We start from the raw sequence: 21,833 nt of genomic DNA on the forward strand, positions 1-21,833 counted from the left end.
ACAGAGAGCCCAGGAATTGGCAGATGTCTAATGAAAACATATTGAGTTCAGGAACAAATCATCTTGTACCAAATGGTTGAGAATTACAAGCATCACTTCAGTCTGTGAAGGCCTAGAGGACTTTGCAGCACAACCTTTTGCAATTCATTTTCATGTAAAGTATTAGTTTATGTGGATACCAAGAGGAAGTCATATCTGCCCTTTCTGAGTGACATCTTTCATTAAATGACTGATTATGTGAGTCAGAAAAAGATGATAATACACATTTGCTTTACTTGGATGGAGCTGTTGACACAGTCCACCAACCACACTCATATTTTTATATTGAGGAAGTATGTCTTGGGCAAGCTGATTATTAAATGGCTTGAAAATTAACTAGGTCGCTATGCTGACAGAGTGACAGTCAGTGGTTTGAAAGCCCAGATGGTAGCTGGAAGCTCAGTACTCCTCTGTTCAGTATTATTCAGTATTTTCAGCTTGTTCAGCTTGGATGATAGAGAAAATTGCTTTACTTTGGAGAATCCTAGTGCACTGATTAGTCCTTATTGTGAAGAATGATAGGAAAATGAAAAGAAAGAAAAAAAGATTAATACAGTCCAAACTTTGCGAAATGAATAGATAGTTGGTGAAAATGTGACTGTGATCATCTTAGCAGTTTTTCAACTTCTCTGCTAAGAAATCTGATGGAAGAAGAGGACTCAGCTAAGTTTCATAGAGTATTGTGAAACCCAGGCTATTTGGACAAAGTTGCAGATTGCAGTTTCCCATCAGGGAAAAACAATCCACCGATTGTCTTAAATCATTTTTGTTAAACAAATTGCTAGTTGTACACTGTAATACAAATGCAGGCTTTCAGCTGTACAGAAAAATCTTGCCTATTTGAAGTAAGAACTTTTTTTTTCTGTGGCTGAGCATTTTTTTTTCCTTATGATGCATTTTGAAAACAACATCATGCATTGTCTTTTGAAAATCTGTGATTAATTGGTGCACTAATTGTAAATTGTTGGCCTGAATTTTAAGTTTTCGATCTACTTCAGTCAGGCACATATCATTATTTAGGAAAAAAGTTTGACGTGGTATTCAAGGTGCTTTTACTTATTTAATGGGATGCTCATTAACCGTTATTCCCCTAATTGCATCTCTTCCTGTTGTTTTCAACATTCCAATGAAAAAATATGCAGCGATTGATAAGGGAAGAAAACATTCTGCATGATACTTTTGGAGAGTGAGGAAAGTAATGAAAGGATAGAGGGCTTCCTTCTGCAGCAAGTCTTTTTATTTATTTATTTAATTAATTAAAATCAGCATAGTATAACCAAATTATGATATTTGCCAGGTCTACTGAGATAACACAAGATCTGGGTACCTTTAGAAAAATATAGAATCCTGTAAACCCATTTTGTATTCTAGGACATGAAGGACTAACAAGCTTTGCATGCTAATTTGGGAGTTGTCTTGGTTATGGTAATCTCTGAACAGATAGTAGGAGAGGAGGAGGGTGGAAGGCTTTCTCTTCAGAGGATGGGGACATGAGTCATAGCTCTTTTAAGCCCATCATTACCTCCTCACCATGGCTGTGGGAGGGTATTCCCTAGCCAAGAAACTGAAAGCAATTTTTATAGAAGGAGACACCGGATATCTATTTCAGTGAGGTCTGGGGGAAGGTGAGAGGGTGGAATAAGAACACCCATTTCTTTGATCACCTTCTTACTCACCGGAGATTAATGGTGCAGATAGGATCTCCACAGCACTTACGGTTGGCATGTAGATAACTGCATAAGTGATTGTAATGACACCCTGGAAACTTTTCTGTATTTTCACTGATTACCTTAGGATTAAAAAATGCTTTATTTGGATGGTAAAATAGATACAATAGATAACTCTGAAGCTTTTTCATTTAACTGTGGGACATAATATTTAGCTGATTAGATCTGCAGATAGTAAGAACCTACCATTATTCTGCATTTTTCCCTCTCAGGACAGCACACTTTCCTCACTTTTTCAACCTGTTGAACAGAGGTGGTTAAATATTGTAATCTTAACCACTAACTTGGGTTTTATTTTTTACGTGATCAGTTGCAGTTAATGACCTTAATGATTTTTTCCAACACTAATGATCATCCCAGATGCCAAGAGAACAAAAGGCTGAAAGTTCCATTGCTTGTAATAACACTTTTGAGCTGTGCTAACATTTTTCTCCTGTAGTCTGTCAGTGATCCACTGTTCTGAATCCTAATGCATTTCTGATCATCATAATATAGCTTTGGTATTTGTTAATAATGGGCTAATTATTGGGCTAAATCCACTGTTCTTCAGCAGCTGGTGGGCTGAGTCAGCAGCAGGCCATGACACTCGATTGAGAATGCAAAGTTCTGTAGTCAGTATCCAAAAACTGATGGTAGGTAGTGTTTTTAGGAAGCAGTATTGATAATTTAGAAGGAGTTTTGGGATGAGGTTTCCTTCTGATCCATTCCTCAGAGTTTAAGTGTGATTTGTATCTGTTTCTACCTGTGTAGGAGGAAGTGTTGTGTCTTTATTCCACATATTCATGAATGACCACGAAAAGGCAGTATAAGGGAAATCGCCAAGTTTACAGATGATACTAAACTGTTTTGGTACTCTAATTTTATTCTACTTGCAAGAAACTCCAGAAGCATTCCACAAAACTGCGTGGACAAAAGCCTGACAGATAAGCCTCAGTGTAGCTAAACAAAAGAAAAAGAAGCTATCATAGAATCACAGAGTGGTTTGGGCTGGAAGGGAATTTCAAGGATCATGTAGACCAACCTCCATGTCACGTCAGGAGCAATTCTCCTTAAATCACATTGCTCAAGGCTCCACCCAACCTGACTATGAATATTCCTCATAGGTGGGGAACTAGCATAGGATGCTGAATTGAGAATGAACAGGTCTTTGTGCAAAAATAGCTAAAAAGCCAAAAAAAAAAATGCTGCTTGTGACTATGAAGAGTGTTGAGAGTGAGACAGTGTTTCTTTACTTGATTCTGTAGAGCGAGTCAGAAGAGCATCAGAATAAAAGCATTTATGGACAAGCTTGTGACAGGGTGTCAGAACTGATATGCAATGAAAAACAATTTAAATAGTAAATAAAATAAGATTCTGTGTTTTTTTGTGTTTTGGATTTTTTAAATGTCAAACATTCCTTTTTTAAATTTTATTTATATTGAGTCTTTCCCTTTCAGAGCCTTGTGGTGGTAATTTGCAGGTAATATAATAATTCCAAAGCTACACAAAGACTCTCTAGTACTTAGAGAGAACTGTTATCATGAAAATGCAATGCAGGTAATACCAGCTAAAGACATAAAATTGCCTAAAGACCTGCTCTCTGATTTTCCTTTCCTTTATCTCTAAATAAATACTGAAAATATTTGTGTCTAGGCCAGTATGGATTTTTCACTAAAATCCCACGTTATGTGATTAACAGTATTTGTGCTTAAGCCTCAGTGATCCAAATAATACTTCAGCTTTTATCATTATAGTAAACTGGGAGAAAAACTGGTGGCAAACTCAGTACTGAGACCACGTGATTTGCTATATGAGGCTTAAATATGAGAGCTTAGCAGACTTTCTTCAAATGATACAATCCATATCCCTGAGGGCAAAGATTATTTGTGTGCACTATTGTATTTTATTGATTTATTTACAAACCATATATCAAGACGTGTTGGAGAAAGAGATCTTTCAAATCCTGGAATTGCAGTTAGCAGAATACTGATTTTAATGTCAATGTAATGATTTAAAATAAAATGGAAAAAAAAAAAAACAGTTTCATTTTGGCAGTCTATACAGAGTACTGATGGCAGTGCATAGAGGAGAAGTGTAAATCGTGTAAATTAGTCTTAAAACACTTTAAAAACTATTTGTTTACATACTGTCATTGGCTTAAACACTGTGTATGTTCTGCTCCTGTCTGCAGTTTCATTGAAGGTTCTTCTGGGGTTCTGGCTGTTGGTAATCCCTGAATAATCAAACATCTCACAGTAAGAGTCCACTTTTCAGCCTGTGCTGAAACTCTCAGAACGGATTCACTCTTCACATTAGCTCTGCTTATGTTTTCAAAGCTTGAATGTATGGAAATGCCATATCAAAGTCTCCGCTTTGTTTATTGTGCAAACTGCCAAATTTTACATTTAATGGCCGATTAAAAAGAAAAAGAAAGTGCAAGATTTTAAAATTGAGTAAATTTTAAGTTTGAAAAAAAAAAAAAAAATATTTTAAAATTCTATTGTATTAATGCTTATAATCTTTATGTTTTGTTTTGGGCTTAGTATTTTTATGAAAACCATTTTTATAAATCAATTTATAATCATTATAATTAATAAGCATGATCAGTATAAATGATATCTTCTGCCATCTTAATCAATCATATGTACAAAAATTGACTGTGAAGTGACATAACCAAGTCACAGAATTTATTTTGCTTTATTTTTCCAGCTGAAATCACTGCATTTGGCTGTTGACTGGCCACACTCTTTATCCACATTACTAATTGTTAATGACATTGACTGCAGTGAAGTGTGCAACTTGCTTGTTCCATTCACCTGTACCCCTTCCAGCCTAACTTTGTTATTTTCTTTTACTGTGAAACTGTTCTTTCCCCTCACCACCTCAAAAAATTGAGAAAAGTGATAGCACTCAGTAGGAATTTATATTAAATCCAATTGAAAGATGTTTGAACTTTCTGAGGGCACTGTACTGCAGGAAAAGTGAGTGACCAGCTTGGCCTGGATCAGTAGTCTAGCAGGGAATCTCATGGAGGACTTACAAGCAAAATTTCTGAGGAAAGAGCATGAGGTCTGATGGTGGAATGTGGGGAGTTGTTAGGGTACTTTGTAGGAGTTAGACCTGTAAGCTTTTCCCAGTATTCTTGCTGCAGACAGAGAGAAAGCAGAAAAGCTTTCAATGGCAGCTGAGTCTTTTGATTCTGAGTTGGCTGAAAATGAGTACGCTAGTATTCCACAGGAGAGAAAATGTCTCAAGTAGGTGTTATTTTCCCTTTATTTTAACAGTTAACAGATTATATCTCTCCACCATTCTTTACTGAATGTTTCACATCGATGTTGTGTATCTCTGAGTTTGTCACATCTAGAAATTTGCTGTTTGTGGGTGCTGAGAAAGGATCAAGGTGTGAAGAGAAGAGACGAAAATCAGGGAACAGATTTGTTTAAGTTTTTCTTTTGCAGAGCTCTGTGGGAAATCCACAGGACTTCCCCAGTGCACAGGCAGGATCAGCCACCAGCCATTTGTGTGACATATTGTAGAGATGATGCAGGGTGCAGAGAACACGTGAGTTTTTAAATACCACTTTAGCAATCTTTCTCATTAATCCACCATATTACATATGAACAAACAAGATAAAAGATTTTAAAGCTGAAGCTAAACAGCATAGCCTTGTCTGAAATGGAGGGTTGGCAACATTTTCTGGCCCGTCATAGCTGTCTTTCTCCCTGTGAAACAGGAGGCTGCAGGGTTGTGGAAAGGTCCAGCAGGAACCATTGAGAAAGCTTCACACATCCTGCCCTTTAATCCAATCAGGATTTTTTCTCTCTATAGGAAGTACAAAGAATTACTTCTGTCATGATTTTATTTTATACAAGTTAATTGCTGTTAAATTCATGCCTAAACGTGTTTGCTTTTGTGAGGTGGAGCTGGGCACTGCATTTTCTGCCTCACTTCCAAGTTGTTGATCCTTTTTCTGCATATTTAGCTGCTAATCTTGTTTCAGGAACCTGGTAAACTTCAGGAATCTCTACAGGTTTTTGTGTTCAGTGCACAGCAGCACCTTAATGTGGCAGAGCATTACAGGGACAGAATGCATTCTGAGCCTGTTCCTGTAAAGCCTCTTGGCACACATAATGATAAGGATGTGAGCAAACCCTGCAGGCCTCTGGGGCGACAGGACTGTCTGAAGCAAAACTCCTCCTTTTAGAGATAAAAAAAACCAAGGAGAGCAGTCTGAAAAACGCAAGTATTTACATGCAAGTATTTACACACCTGCTGCTTGCTTGCGTGATTGACAACCGAACTTCAGCACCAGGACTCTCCTGGCCTTCTCTTACTCTTCCAGCCATGCTGTTGGATGCCATTAGTTACTTACAGAAATCAATTCTTTTTTCATCACCTCATGTCCTTGGTTCGTGTTGATGGTTGCAGCCTGCGCTGGCTCACAGCAGCAGTAGGGAGACTGCAGGCTGCCTCCTGGAGGCTGCCACAAATCACCCATCAGCTCAGCGAGGCCCCATGCCACCACGTGCAGCCAAATGATGCTCTCAACAGAAAAAATGATCGTTGCAGACCTCACAGAGCAGAGCTGAGGGCTTTGGGCTCTGCGTTGCAAAAATGCGAGCAAGTCCTACGATATCTGTACTGTCAGTTTAGTCAATAAATGTAGATAAATTCGTATCGCTGTGTGCATGTAAATGCAATTTCATGTTGATGTTACTGCAGATTAGAAAGCTGTAGGAAGCTAACTGATCATTGATGAAATAGTCACTTGGAGCAGCTACACGTTGGTTTGAATACTTAGGAACACACAGAACAAGTAACTCCCAGCAGGTCAGCACTCATCTGCACTCAGATGGTTCTCTCCTGGGTAAAGGGGATCTGTCTTTCCTCGCAGGAAGGGTAAGGCAAAGGAATGCGATGGGATTTAGCGTAGCACCTCCTGGCAGTGTTGTTACCTCTTTTGCTTTGTGTTACTTTGCACATTTTTCTAGTGTACCACTCTTCTTTTTCATCAAAATACACAGACATGTTAAAGCCTTTTAAGTAACACACACACACACAATTTAAGTAGAAATCTCAAAGTACGTCATCTCTTCCAACCTGTTAAGATACGTCAACATTAATTCATTCGGATGTGTTTTTGTTCTGTGCTTGGCAGGCACACCAGTTTGTTGGGTGAGATGTGCTGAATTGATCAGAATAGTGATTTGTAACACTAATGAATTTTCAGTCTTCCTTAAATAAGCAAATAGTCATTTGAGGAGTGTAGACCCCACACATATTCTAGAGAACCAGCACAGCCTGGGGATGAGCCTGACTGCTGGATCTGACTTATGCTCTAGCAGCAGCTGCTTGCAGCCCAACTGCTCCAAACTTCCTTTCTCAGAGGTTCACAACTTGGCTTGAGTTGGGCTGATTTTCTCAGATAGGATGCTGCTGAATTTCAGATTCCTGCTTAAGAACAAGATGGTGCTAGAGGTCTTTGACAAGATGGTCACTATTTTCCTTATTGAGGATATAGTGAGGACAGAACTGAAATCTTTCCTGGTCTCCTTTTCAGAAGCAACAGAGTCATTTTGGTTGAAGTTATTAAAGCAGAAATTCAGAGTGGAAAACATCAGTCTGTCACTTAGAAGTTGACACTGTTATAAGCAAGTGAAAATATCCTCTAATAAGAATTGTTGGCGAACTTGAGGAATGTTACCACCCTATCTCTGCCAATAAAAAAGTTTGTAATAGAAATGTTTGCCCTTTTCAGAGTGAGAAAGTAGGAGAAAAATAAAAAGGTGACTTCAAGCATTAAGGAATAAAAATATTTTCAAGTGAATAGCTTGATGTCTGACTGGCAGGTTTATTTTAGAAAGCTATTTTTATATAACACCATTGGGAAAAATAAGCCGGATGATGAGCTATCACTTTATTTTTTAATAAAAAGTAGCTTATTATCCATGCAAGCATTGTCACTTATAACTACAAAATTGTCTGAGGAAACTTTTAAGATCCCCAAAATCTTTGCAAAGAGGAAAGGTGCAAATGACACAGCTATCTTATTCATACTACTGCTCAATTAGGAATTTTTCTATTGAATTAAATAGTCCTCCAAATGTGACTCAGGTTCTGCCTTTAAGTTTAAGTGGCTGGATACATGGCAATATGGGAAAATGTTGGTTTGCCCAGTCAGGAATTGAAACATATTTTACACTGAAAACAAGTCTCTGAGGTCTGTAGACAGTGCTGTAGTGAGGTTCCCTAATGCTAGGATAGTGATTAGTTGGTTAAGTGAAGTAGAAGGAACATGACAAGTATCTCTATTGTAAGTGCAGTTGATAGCTAGTGAATAATTACTACCATTGCAGAAAGCTGAAGTGTTCTTATTAAATGGAGTTTACATGTAGCTCTTCTGAAATAGTCTAAGACTGTAATTTCTTTTGCACTTCTGGCATCCCTGCCCTCCTGAGTCTTCAGCATTATAGTTGATCAATCTGTGCAATGGATAATTCCATTCAAACTAGTTCTGACAAGTAGCTTAGAAGGCAGGTCATTCTAATATGATTGCCATACAAAATGACCAGAAGTCAGTTGAATTACTTTTTTTTTTAATTTCCTTCGGGAAAGGTGAGAAGCATTGATACCACATACATGCAGCTTATTCTTGTTTCTTTAAACTTGTACATGAATTTTAAGGGTTTACCAGCTAGTGACTTTTTAAAGAAAATAATAAAGTTGTGATAATGAGAATTGCTATTCTGCAGCATTATGTTCATATTCATTTCTATCTAATCATATGCTTTCTAAGTTTTAGTCACAGTGTGCGAATTACGAGGGTATTTGTCATAGCTGTGTATTCTACACACGTCTTGGGTTTGGGTTTGATCACAAATGAAGAATTACAGACATTTTAGGATAAAATCAAGTAAAATAATCTTGCCTGGGGTGTGAAAAAATGGTCCTGTTTTTCTCATTGTCACTTTCATTCTTATTTGATTCTTTGTATAAGTAAGGCAGTGTTCTTCAGTTTTTCACCTTTCCAGCTTAACCATTCCTTGCAAAATGTCATTACACACATAAACGAACAAAACATTACTCAAAAGTATAAACATTTCAGGAAGGCTGAATTTTAAAAACAAGTAAGGGTCTTGTGAGATGCCAGATTGCTCAGATGACAGATTCCACTTCTTTGCTTCCATCTTAGCAGTGGAAAACATTTTATTCTAATGCTGAATGGATCCAGATAATCATTCTACATAATGCTGCAAGGAACCTTTAGGTGATAGTGTATTTTTGATTGCTTAAATGTAATCAAATTTCTAATTTAATTTTTGAAAGAAAGTACTTAATTTTCAACAAGGCCTTGGTTCTGAGATCTACTGAATTTAGCAGAGGAGAGTTGCAAAAAAAATGGCGTTATGTACTTGGCCTGGTGCATTAAATAGTGGTCTTATTTTAAAAAGCTTAGTTTAATGGAATGAATCATTTAGGAAATTCATTGTGAGTTTGCTAGGTGAAGTTCTTATTTAATTAGTGAACCAGTTTTTGCCAGTTTCCTTCACTAATCAATTTAAGATTGTTTTTCAGAGAAGAGCAAGTGATATCCTTAGATCTTAGATGCATGCTAAATGTGCTGGGATGTATCAGCACTGACATGGTGCCTGCAAATAGCCCTAGAAGGAGAGAGCCCCTGCTAGAAATCTGATTTTGTCTATGGTAGGCACATGTTCAGTAAGAGGGCAAGTTGTGCCTTGCATTTTGCAGATGCTTCTGCCTCTCAGCCAGCTCAGCTGTGCAGACCAATCCATCGAGGTGAAGCCACACTTCACCAACACCTGGCAATTAAACTGGTGAAAAATGATTTGGAAAGCTCTTTTCTGTTGTGACCAGTGATTCTGTTGTGGGGAAGAGATGTGTCTTTCTGCTTTATGTTCCTGACTTATGCCAGAGATTCAGTCATGACTATTTCCTCCATCTAATAAAATTGACAAAAACTGGCTATGCCTTGATCTGGGCAGTTGCCCAATATTATAGAGTTCTGTGAATGAAATAATATACTTAGAAGGTATAGCTGCAGTTTTCTTTCCCTACACCCGATTCCAGAGGATTTCATGGCACCAAAGAGTGATTTTCCTTCCAAATTTTCTAAGCTGCTCTGTCAGTCCAATTTTCTGCTTCATGAAGAAATGTTGTCAACTGCTGTTTTCACAAGGAAAGCTCCTTCTGCTCAGCTTACGTATATAAAAGTCAAGGGAATACTAACTGCCCTTCAGAGTCCAGGACTGCTGTGGATAGTGGGTGGCTGTTACATTTTCTTCATCTTCGTAAGACTCAAAGCCATATATTTGCTTAGTGTTTCACTGATTTTAAGACACAAAATATGCAAATAATTTCTGTTTTGTTTTTAACTACATTACTCACTACAAAGTGCATGTTTCTTACAGTTAATGTCATTTATTTTTCTTCCACATCTAAGCTGGATAATGCAGATGAGCAAGCAGCCCAGATCAGACGTGAACTAGATGGACGTCTGCAGCTGGCCGAACAAATGGCAAGGGTAAGCATCTGCTTTTGTACACCAGAAACATACCTTCAGAGAGTGAGTGAGATGGTGATGTGAGTGGGCTGATACATAGTTTGTGTTTCCAGTTTCTCATTCTGAAGCTGACCAGAATGCCTGGCAGATGCATTTCTTTCTTCTGTGGAGAATGTATGTCAGTAGGGGTAGGGAGGAAGTAAAAGTTGTTTTCAAAGGTTGTATTCTGTGTAATCCTTCCATTCCTTCATCAGCAAGGCCAGGGGTGAAAGAAAGGGTATATTATCTGCACTTTTGGGAGTATGTATTTTGTAACTGAACTAGATTATATTTTATATACAAAATGCATTGTGCAACCCTGACGGTATAAACATGTTTATGTCTTACTACATGCTGTATGTAATATAATTTTAAGCATATAAATTATAGTTTACATTTCCAGTGGAAGTCAAAGTTTGGAATGCACTGGAAGTAGCAAAACTATGAGTGAAGCTTGTAGGTCAAATTAGTGATAATAGGGTAATTTATAAATTATTGTAAGTTTTAGAAAGCCAGAATTGTTTTTTTCTGTCATATAGCTTGTATTTTGTTTCCATGAGCAAGATTATGCCCTTCTATCTTAAATACCACAGGTAGGATTGTTACTGTCCCTGGCCATATCCTCTTAGAGGCTTTTTCGAAGAAAGACTACCAATCTCAGTTCTCTTCAGTCTTCAGTGAAGCCTTGGATTATAATCAAAGATGTCTGCTAATGCTGTGTTTGTTCTGTGTCCTTTTTGCCTGTAGCTCCAACAGTAAAAAAATATTGTGTATTATCGCATGTACGTGCAGAGAACAGTATATTGTATTTACACAGTACAATTTTAAAGCCTTCACAGAATCACAGAATCAAAGAATGGCCCAGTCTGGAAGGGATATCAAAGATCTCCAACCCCCCTGCCACAGGCAGGGCCACCAACCTCCCCATTTAATACTAGACCAGGCTGCCCAGGACCCCATCCAACCTGGCCTTGAACACCTCCAGGGACAGGGCATCCACAACCTCTCTGGGCAGCCTGTTCCAGCACCTCACCACTCTCTCTGTAAAGAACTTCCCCCGACAGCCAACCTAAATCTTCCCTCCCTCAACTTCAAACCATTTCCCCTTGTCCTGCAGTTATCCACTCCTGATTCCCCTCCTGTTTGTAGGCTCCCTTTAGGTACTGAAATGCTGCAATGAGGTCACCCCACAGCCTTCTTTTCTCCAGGCTGAACAAGCCCAGCTCCCTCAGCCTGTCTTCATAGGGGGGAGGTGCTCCAGTCTCCTGATCATCTTTGTGGCCCTCCTCTGGGCCACATCTCCAACATCTTCCTGTCTTACTTGAGCTGGGGACTCCAGACCTGGACACAGTACTCCAGATGGGGCCTCACAAGAGCAGAGTAGAGGGGGACAATCACCTCCCTGTCCCTGCTGGCCACCCCTCTTCTGATGGAGCCCAGGATCCCATTTGCTTTCCGAGCTAAGGTTTGCTTGTTTATTTGAAATGAAAAATAAATGGTTATTTAGGTCAATAAATTTCATAAATAAGAATCTGGAGACATAAACTTCCTTTGAAATTAGAAAGCATAAAAGTATTGAAATAATTTTAATACAGATGAAAATTATGAGCATGATTTAAGCCATATACATTTTCATATCCTAGCTAATGTACGTACACAGACTGCGTACCAGTGGCTTTCAATCAGTGGTTTTCTTTATGGAAAGATTTTGTTTTGAAAATTCTCATGGTTTCTACAATGCCAATTGCACAGTTTGTACAGAATAAGGAACTCCATTCTTACATGGTATATCCAAGTCAGAATTATCACATATGTTTTTAAAAATTACTTAAACTGTATGTATGTGTATATATGTATATAAAAATTATTTTTTGCAGGAGATTCAGAGTTGGTTGTAGCTGCTTGATCCTAATTCTAGCAGCTGTAAGAATTAATAAGATCACCTAAACCTAAGCAGTCAAATGCTGCAAAACAGCTATGACCTTTCTCAAAAATGAGGCAAAAAAAAAAAAAATTGATACTTGATTGTGTATTCAAGCGTTTCTGTTGGTGAAAAAAATGGTTTTCAGTGATTACCTGCTTGGAAGAGAATTATTATGCTACAGTTTCAGAAGAGCAGCACAGCTAAAGGAAAATTTCTGCATGCAGTTTTCTCTTTTAATAAGGTCTTGTTCATGGTTCCTGTACAAGATTACTTACTGATTTTAAGATATAAGTTGTTAATTATATGCCATAAGTTTATTTTAGCAGAAAAGATCATTCAACCTACCTAAAGGATGTGAAAACCTCAGAAACAGCATTGATCCTCAGTAGCATAAAATCAACAGGAAATCTATGCATCCATTTGTCTGGCTGTTTCTTCACATGATTAAATTTAATTTACTTGAAATCAAAGTATGTACGATGCAATGGGATTTTCTACCTTTTGTAACTAGTGGAATTCTTTTCTAAGACAAACTTTTACGTGATTCTATGCAGAGGTTATCCAGTGTCTTTTCTGCCTGAGAACTGCATGCTGAAAATCCATGTTAGCACTCTGTCCAAATACAGACAGACCAATAAGGTTTTTGTGTCCATTGCCTCCCCAGGGTCTTTATTTCAGGACATATTTCTCATACATTCCAACAAAGGACCAGAGAGAGAGACAGATAACAACCAAAAATCACATGCTATTCTTCTTTGGTCTCTAAATTAGTATAAATATTATGTGCTATAGCCATTTGTTACAATTTCACTCTCTTCAAAAAGAAAATTAAAGGTGTGGGGTGATTCATAGCTATCAATGTCTTTATGGAGGATTCTCGCCTGTGTTTTGTGAGAGACAGAAGTAGCTACAAGCATTCAAGTTCTACAGAAATAAAGACATTGGTGTATGTTCTGGTGGTGCTGCCTGTCTTCAGTTATTGCAGCTTTAAGTTACAAAAGATCATAGTCATAAAAAAATCTGCAGGAAGATGTGCTGTAAGAAGCTTCCTGAACTTTTACACTGGAGTGGAGAAATAATCTTACAAAGAGAAAAGATCTTTTAACAAGTTAAGTCTTGTCCTTCTTCTCTGTTGGCACTGTGTTATTTGAATGATCCTCACAGGATAAGGTACAGTTTGATTTTGGTTTTAGGTGGGTTTTTTTTTGTTTGTTTGTTTTTGAGAGGGCCACATATAAACAGGAGAGGATATGTCTGTTTACAAGGGTGGATAGTGATAAGACAAGAGGAAATGGTCTTAAACTGAGACAGGGGAGGTTTAGGTTAGACACTAAGGGGAAGTTTTTCACACAGAAGGTGGTGATGCACTGGAACAGGCTGCCCAAGGAGGCTGTGGATGCCCCATCCCTGGAGGCATTCAAGGCCAGGCTGGATGTGGCTCTGAGCAGCCTGGTCTGCTGGTTGGTGACCCTGCACATAGCAGGGGGTTGAAACTACATGATCTTTGTGGTCCTTTTCAACCCAGGCCATTCTATGATTCCATGATTCTGCGACTAGAATATGCTGAACCTTACCTTAATTTGTTATGCTCTAACTACAAAATACTCTTTTATCTTTTTTTTTTCCATTTCAATTTTTAAAATACTGACTCTGTAATGTGATAACGAACCAGACTGGGAGATTTGCTGCAGGAGCTTTGGGTCACAGTTTGCTTGCCTGATCTTTGTTAGTGAAACAAAATCTACTGTAAAAGTTTTGACGTAAAATGCTTTAAGACATTTCTCCTAACAGCTAATGGTAAAAGTGGGTTTTAAGAGCAAGGTGCTTACCTTGACAGGCAACAACTGGGGAGTGATGTTTGTTTCTCATTTATGTATAAAGCTTATGTTTTAGAATAATATACATTCGTGGGCTCCCACATGCAACCTGGATTTAAGGCTAAAGGATTCTGGAGGGCAAGAGGTTTCTTTTTTACAAATGTCCCATTCTATTTTTGATGTGTTTTGTCTACTATGTTTGAGGAATATGATGGAAATCTCAATTCAAGTTACATTTCTTCTTGTCAAATTTACTGTGTGTATTAGACATGACTCGCCTTCCCATTACTGTTTTAAAATGATAGAAGTAGTTAAGAATTCAGACTTCTATTTTTATTCAATATCTAAAAATGAGAGCAAATTAGTAAATGAGTATGATCTGGAATGTGGCATGATTTTTTTCCTCTGTAATGTTTAAAATGTATCTTCCAAGGAAAGAAAATTCCCCAAGTTCATAACAAGAGAAATGGAGAACATGTACATAGAAGAGTTACGGTCTTCAGTGAATTTGCTGATGGCAAATTTGGAAAGTCTTCCAGTGTCTAAAGGTGGGCCAGAATTTAAACTGCAGAAGTTAAAGCGATCACAAAATTCTGCATTCTTGGACATTGGAGATGAAAATGAAGTTCAGCTCTCAAAGTCTGATGTGGTCCTCTCCTTCACATTAGAGGTAATCACATATTTCACAGAACATGTGTTGGCAGTTTAAATTACTGGAATATCTAGAATGCCTGTTTTCTTGGTATTTTTTATTGCTAATTCTTGCTAGACATTTTACACTACAGTGCTAGATTATGAATTGTCTCTGATAATAAGAGTTAGAGTGCAAATGTATGATGCACTTTCCTCTTGCAGCAGTAGCTGCATTTGGTTCCATGCAGCAATGTGGGAAGCTGAATCTCTCACATAACTGTATCTTTAGATGAATTCCACTACATTAGGTACCAAATAACAGAACACTTGTTATCACAACCTCATTCACAGAAGTTTACAAACAAGATGTTTTCTTACTGAAAGCATTTACAGAGAAAACCAAAAGCGTATTTTTGTGTGTGTGTGTGTTGGTCATAGCAGGCTGATGCTTATGAATTTCTTCATTTTCTTCGAGAAACTAGCTCATCTTTACTAAGGTTGTGCTGGAAGTGTGCTCTGCAGAAATGCAATCTCAATCCATATGGAGCTGAAGCCACAAATACACACAGTTACTTAAATGTAATGATGAGAGCATCATTTATCAGGTCCCGTTCTGAACATGTGAACATCAGGAAATGCTGATCTCTGTTTCTTGATAACAATAGAATCAAAATGTTTTCCAGAGTGCATATTGCATATTTGTCTGACAGAAGATGCCACATTTAAGTGTTATGCATTTGAAATGACTTCAGTTTGTTGAAGATAATGGATAATATTAAGGAATAAGTATTTCAATTATTAAATCATTTAAAGCAAATAAAAAGTAGCTATGTTTCTTAAACATTGTATTTTTACAAACAAATACCTTTTTTTCATGTAAGGTTTAGAATTCAGATCTAATTTTCATTGCCATGTCCAAAAAGACTGAGGTCTTCATTTAAGTACAGAAGATAAATTACTTATCCTGTTGTTTGCCATTTTGATATTACTGACTAATAATGTAGAAGACAAAAGTAAGGTTTTGAAGAGTAGTAACATCTATCCATCATTCCACACGCCATAAATTATTAGTTGGTCAGGCATGTAAAACAGTCTTAGGGCTGAATGCTGTGCAGCTCCATTGCATGCTGTGCCTCTCCCAAGTGGAATGCAGAGCATGGAGTGATGCCATCAACAGCAATAACATGGAAGCACCTCAAAAGTACCTGAAAAAGCTTTTCAATAATATGTATGTATTTTAATCTTCAAGCAAGTTTACTTGGTAAGGGTTATAGAAAGAAGAAGAGCTTTCTGTGGACTTTTAGATAGAAGTATTAAGTAAAAGTGACGTGATATTTGTAAAGAAAACAGCAAAGGATAGAAACAATCCTAAAATGAAAAACGACAGTAAATGTAATTTCCAATGAACTCATTACCTGTAGCAGTGTGGGTTTCTTTACTGTGCTGCACACCAGAAATGCAGACTGTTGGGTTTGCTGAACTCCAGGTTTTTTTGGCTGTTTCTTCAATACACCAAGGTTCTCAAGGTGTCTCTCCAGTTCATTTTGGGCAAGGCAGCAAAGAATTAGTATCATTCCACAGATAGCAGTTTTCAATAGGGGAAATTTTTGTTTTAAGCATGTTGTTAACCACGTAAGTCAAGTTTCTTGCCTGCAAAGTATGAGCTAATGTCTTATTCTTGGGAAGACAAATCTAACAGGTAAAAAGGGTGCAAAGAAAGAGCTGAGCTGATATCCATTTAGGCTGAAACATGGGAGATCTGCTCTCTTTTATGCAAATCAAAATAGGCAAACAACAAAACTTGACTGCATTTCCTTGGAGACAGAAGCCATTATTTCTGGGGAAAAAAAAAAAAAAAAAAGGATACATGCATAATTTTGTACTTCAATAAGTAAAGTAATCAGCCAAATCCCCACTGAAAGCTGCAGCACAGGTACATAAATGAAGAGGAAATAAATAGTGTGAGAACATTAGTACAAAACCACACTTACATGTCAGTAGACAGCAGGACTGTGTGGAGTGTTCATCTGCCCCTGCATTGCACTGTTAAGACAGAGCAGCAGAACATTTAAACAACATTTATATGTGCTTGTGGGGATGGAGCTTGTGCTCAAAGGTAAAAGACACTATTCCTGCCAGTTGGGTATTTCATCAAAGAGCTTATCTGCAGAAATTTGTATCATAAATAAAATATCAGAAGATTTAATTGCCTGTGTTCTTCAGCTGTTGAACAGTTTAAGGAATACATAAGCAAAATTTAGAAAGCTATTCATCAGCTAATGAGCTAGTTAATCAGCTAATGACAGGTCCCATTCTAATGAAATGCAGGGTTCTCTTCCATTCCTAGAATCCAGAAGTGCTAGCAAAGACAAATGTGCTGTGCAATTGAACTTGAGGAAAACAAGGATCAACATAAAAAAATGAACAAATGTGAAGTCTGCATTCAACAAGGATAAATGTTTGATGTGTGGAAGGACTGTAGAGGCAGCAGTAGCCAGAGGGATCTCTAGTGCAGTCTGGCAGTGATCACTGATCACTTGTGTAACTGTTTGAATTCCTGAACCACTAAAGATGGAGAAGAACAGAGATAATTACATCATTGCCCCCGAACTGCTGTTATTATTTATGAAGCATAATAGGCAGTGGTGATGATTTATGGGTAATGTAAGAATGTTCTAAATGATCAGTCTGTCACCTCACAGCAATTTTGCCAGGTATCTAACAATTACTAAGATTTGGGGACTTTTAAAGCACAAAGGATTCTACAGCAGAGAGTGAAATCTGCCTTGGCTCGCCTTAATTGAGGTGAAGTGAACTGACAAATTGCAAATGGTTTGATAGTCAGACATTTTAGTAGTTGCTTGCTGACCTAGGAAATCAATTGCTTCTACTGAGACCAAAAGTAGTCATCACTTTTGTCACCTTTAAGGTGTTTGTTTGTTTTGTTTTTGATTTTGTATATAGTTTAGCTGAGGACAGCTTCTCTGCTGATTAAATGGACAAAGTTTTTTGCAGTTCTGTTGGCTCAGATGGGCCTGAAAAGAAAAGCAGCTTTTCTAAAGCAAGCAGGGAAATGCAAGCATTTTCAGATTTTCTCTGAATTGGAAACATCTGAAGTGTAAGAATTTCAATAGCTTCACACTGTGACAGACTGTAAGGTTTTTAAAAGACACAGAGCAGTTGAAGTTAGACTGTATTTGGCTCTTCTGGGTAGTTCAGAGGAGCTGAAAAACTATGGGGTTTCCTATGCCAAGAATGTCCCTGGTGAGGAAATTTCTCACCTGGTATTGGTGGCTTTTCTCCCATCTCCTCCCCTTGCGTCCCCATATGCACACTGCACCTGAGTGCAGGTAGTGAGTTGGGAGGAAAAGGGGTAGTGGGAAAAAAATACAGCAGCTGAGAGTGATGCTCTCTGCCGTTACAGAGGTGAGATTCAAGGGAGCACAATTTCTCTCAAATTCAGTGCTAGCACTGAAATTATGGTAGGGGTGAGTTTTTGCCCAAGTAAAAGTGGAGCAAAAATCTCCCTTCATAGTCTATGTTGCTGAAAGTGGAAAAAGAAAAGCAACATTGAAACTTTTCTCTGTCTCTGAAGAATTCAGACAGTGGGTTGTGGGTGGGGTTTTTTTGCTTTTGTTTTGTTTGGGTTTTTTTTCTGTGTGAAGCTTACTATCACTATAGCCATGTTGTGTAATGCTTTCTGAAGTGTGAAGGATGAACTATTTGCTTTCTTTTCTTCAGATTGTTATCATGGAAGTGCAAGGTTTGAAGTCAGTCGCCCCCAATCGGATTGTCTATTGCACCATGGAAGTGGAGGGGGGTGAAAAGCTTCAGACAGACCAAGCAGAAGCTTCCAGGCCACAGTAAGCTACTCTGCTTCACTGCATACAACATCTATTTCCTTCATATCATGGCAGAAACTATAGCTTGTATGGTTTTTACAATTTAAGTTAGCACTGGTTTATTCTAGTGCTGTGTTTATTTTGTGTTATTACCTTAAATTCTTTCTCAAAAATTCTAATATTCATATTATTTATTTATGGTGAAGTAAATATCAAGTCCAGAAAATGACATTGAATGTATGTGTGAGGGAGTTGGAGACTAAAGTCTGGAAATACAAACCTCTTGAAAGACAGTAGCCCAAGGTGATCTTATGTATTCTAGGTTAGCGTGGCGGAGGCTCTGTGGAGTATAACTTGTGCCATTGGTGGAAAATCAATACTCAGTAATCAGTCTTGACAAAGCTTACTCACCTGCTGAGCCTATTTCATTTTAAATTATAGGATCCACTTCTTCCAATTAATTTTTGAGGGAGGCAGTCAGCAAACTGACTTGCAGGGGAAAGCATCATGCCATCTGTAGCTGAGTGGCGTAGAGGAAGAAAATTAGGTGTGTTTTTTTTGTTGATTTGTTTGACCTACACACTGACTTCAGACACTTTTCTCTCTGTTAAAATGTCATTTGGAATCTTTTGTAGATACCTTTCCAGACAGTGAGCTGGGGTTTTACTGGCACCATAGTGTGCCTTGCGAAAATCAATTTAAAAATTGCAGTTGTTACAGTATCTGAGTAAACATCTTCAAGTGAGTTGGGATGGTAGCTTCTGTTCCATTCGCACCACAGATACAGACCTCTGACAGGCAAAATTATAAGCACAGAGTATATGCCTCTTCTGGGGTTTGGGGAGGAGGAGATCTTGTTCGGTAGACCTTCTCCTAGCTGTACTGTCAGAGGAAATGTTCCTGACAAATAAGCCAGCAGCCTGCTATAGTAGCATATTCAGATGAGCTTTGCAGAACTCAAGGACATGAGGTAATATGTAAAATTCTTTTGACTCTTTCTCTGCCATGTGCTCCTTCTCCAGGGTCTGGAGTAGATGGAGTCAGTATGAGAACAGCTATAGCATTTGTGTGAAAAGTGGTAGGGTTGGGACCTGATCTGAGTTTGTAAACTGATTTAGAAGATTTCACGCTCAATACAGAAATTGGAAGAAAGACTGGCTATAGGCTATTCCATATAAGGGTTGCTGTGTGTATAAATTTCATATGGACTTGTATGGAAAAAAAAAAAGCATCCTTAGGAAGTAGAGGACTGTGAGATGCCCTGAACTGTTCAGAGCTGTAAGAATGTAGGTGAGATTTACTGGTGCTGTTGTTCTGATATCCTACAAAGCTGTGTCATTTAAAAGGGTGCAGCTGATAGAACTCCAACATGTATCTGGTTCTTGTGCTGAGTCATAGTGTTTTCCATTATGCTGACGAGACTGGCAAACAGTAGGCCTAAGAGTATAGAGGCAGATGTAGTTTTTGAGCTTATACGGAGATGTAGTTTGATGCAACAGAGGAGGATATTGAATTAGACAAGCATGAAATTAGCAAATTATGGGCAAACAGTAGAGAAGATGGAGGAAGCTGCCTATGGAATTGGAGGTCTTTTATTCCATGGTTTCATCTTTCTGTTACAGCCAAATCAGGCTACCTTGGCAGTAGCTGTATTGCTCTTTTGGTTGGTGGCAAAAGGGAACTAAAAGGCTTGGCAGAGATTTATCAGGAAATTTTACAGGTGAGAGAGAGCCTAGAAAGTGTTGTTATAGGTAGGGAGGGGCCCTCAGTTTTTGGAGGACTGTAAGGTGTCTCTTCTTTCTCTCTCCTATTGCAGCCTGTTTTCAGTTCTTCTAAGACCTTTCTTCCCACTATGTCCAACACACCCTTCATTTCAAGCAGTTGTCTGACTACTTTTATCTCCCCACACTCAGGACAATTTCTTGATAGGGGTCTGCTGAAGGAGGAAGGGATGGATGAAGGGTTGGATGTTCTGCAAAGTGAAGGTGCTGGAAGAGGTGGAAACAAAAGTGACATTCTGCTTCTATTGATGTTAGTTGTGGCACTGCTGCTACTTGCTTTTCCCCTCAGCCCCTTGGCAGCAGGAGGGAAAGCTGCATGAGTAGAAGCCCACGAACAGACAGACCGTCTCGCTTCTCATACAGGAAAACCAAGCTGTCTGTGCCCCAGGGCATGCCCACTTCACCTGCTGCTGGGGCTGATTGCTTACTGGGATAATTTCCAGTACCACCGTTCAGATATAAAGGAAAATAATCAGTGAGGCTGAAGGAGAAAACACAAAATTCATTGTGAGAAGAAGCTGAGAATCGAGAAGAGCTGAATTTCATCGTGGCTCTTCAAATCACTAACAGTAACACATTTACACTGACAAACCCCAGATAAATGAGAACATAACTTCATATTTTATATAGAATGTGCAGCTAGAAAAGGGTAGCAAAGCTCCTCTACTACGAGTAGATTAAGCAGTGATGGAAAATGAATTTTTCACTAGCCGAGGAGAACTGCTAGCAAGAGCTCCAAATCATGCACTTGTCGCAGGCATTTTCTGGAGTTGTATTAAAGCTGGTGGATACATTTGTAAAGAGAAGCAGTGAGAGCAGCCTTTATGTCTCTTTTCTTTTTTTTTTGTCTGTGAAGCATCAGTGTACAAAGTGCAGTGCTGGTTCTCAGTGAAAAGCAGAAGACTGGGAATTCAAATGAGTGGTTCAAAATGGAGTGCAAACCAAGTGACCTTACTGTGCAGATTAATAGAGGCATGATTCAAGTGGAGCCTGATTTCAGGATTTATTTACTTTCAAAATGCTGAATATTTCACTTCATGGCTTTTTAGATATGTATTTAATTATCCTTCTGAATCCTTGAATGTTTCCATGAGAGTAAGAAGGAAATTAGAAAAAAAATATTTGTCATTGAAGTGAAAAGGTCCAAGAAGAGTCCTAGAGAATAAAAACTCAGTTTGTCAGTAAGAATTTTTTTTCTGGTTTCTTAGTGCTTTTAACCCCTGCATGATTTTTGTCTCTGATAAGTATTTATTTAAGTTTGTATTGAAGTGCTCCATCTTTATCAAGCTGAATGAAGCTGCTTCTGTGTGTGCTACTGAGCAGTTAATGATTGTTCTCATGCAAATGCTATAAAATAATATAATTTGACTGAGCTTAAGTCTTGGACAGTTACACAAACAGAGCAGTTGCACAGCTTCCAATTCCTATGAAATATTCTTCATTCCTTCCAACTGTTTCTAGCCTTTTAGCCCTGCTGAAAATCCCTCCAACAAAGCTTGTGACCTTTTCTGGCAGACATCAGTAACAG

At 38.2% G+C, this 21,833-nt stretch overlaps 1 protein-coding gene across 9 annotated transcripts in view; it reads left to right on the forward strand.

The window, feature by feature from the left end:
- The window catches only part of CADPS2 (calcium dependent secretion activator 2), a 302,854-nt gene that overhangs the window by 110,224 nt on the left and 170,797 nt on the right, over window positions 1-21,833 (forward strand). For all 9 annotated transcript variants that reach the window (XM_042815716.1, XM_042815717.1, XM_042815718.1 and 6 more), the window contains exons 4-6: window positions 10,210-10,290; window positions 14,483-14,719; window positions 18,424-18,545. In XM_042815716.1, coding sequence (XP_042671650.1) covers window positions 10,210-10,290; window positions 14,483-14,719; window positions 18,424-18,545 — 440 coding nt within the window. The remainder of the gene's footprint in view (window positions 1-10,209; window positions 10,291-14,482; window positions 14,720-18,423; window positions 18,546-21,833) is intronic.

Source organism: Centrocercus urophasianus, unplaced genomic scaffold (genome assembly GCF_019232065.1).
Source record: "Centrocercus urophasianus isolate 14NV4802_14NV808 unplaced genomic scaffold, USGS_Curo_1.0 seq_15, whole genome shotgun sequence".
Taxonomy (NCBI): domain Eukaryota; kingdom Metazoa; phylum Chordata; class Aves; order Galliformes; family Phasianidae; genus Centrocercus; species Centrocercus urophasianus.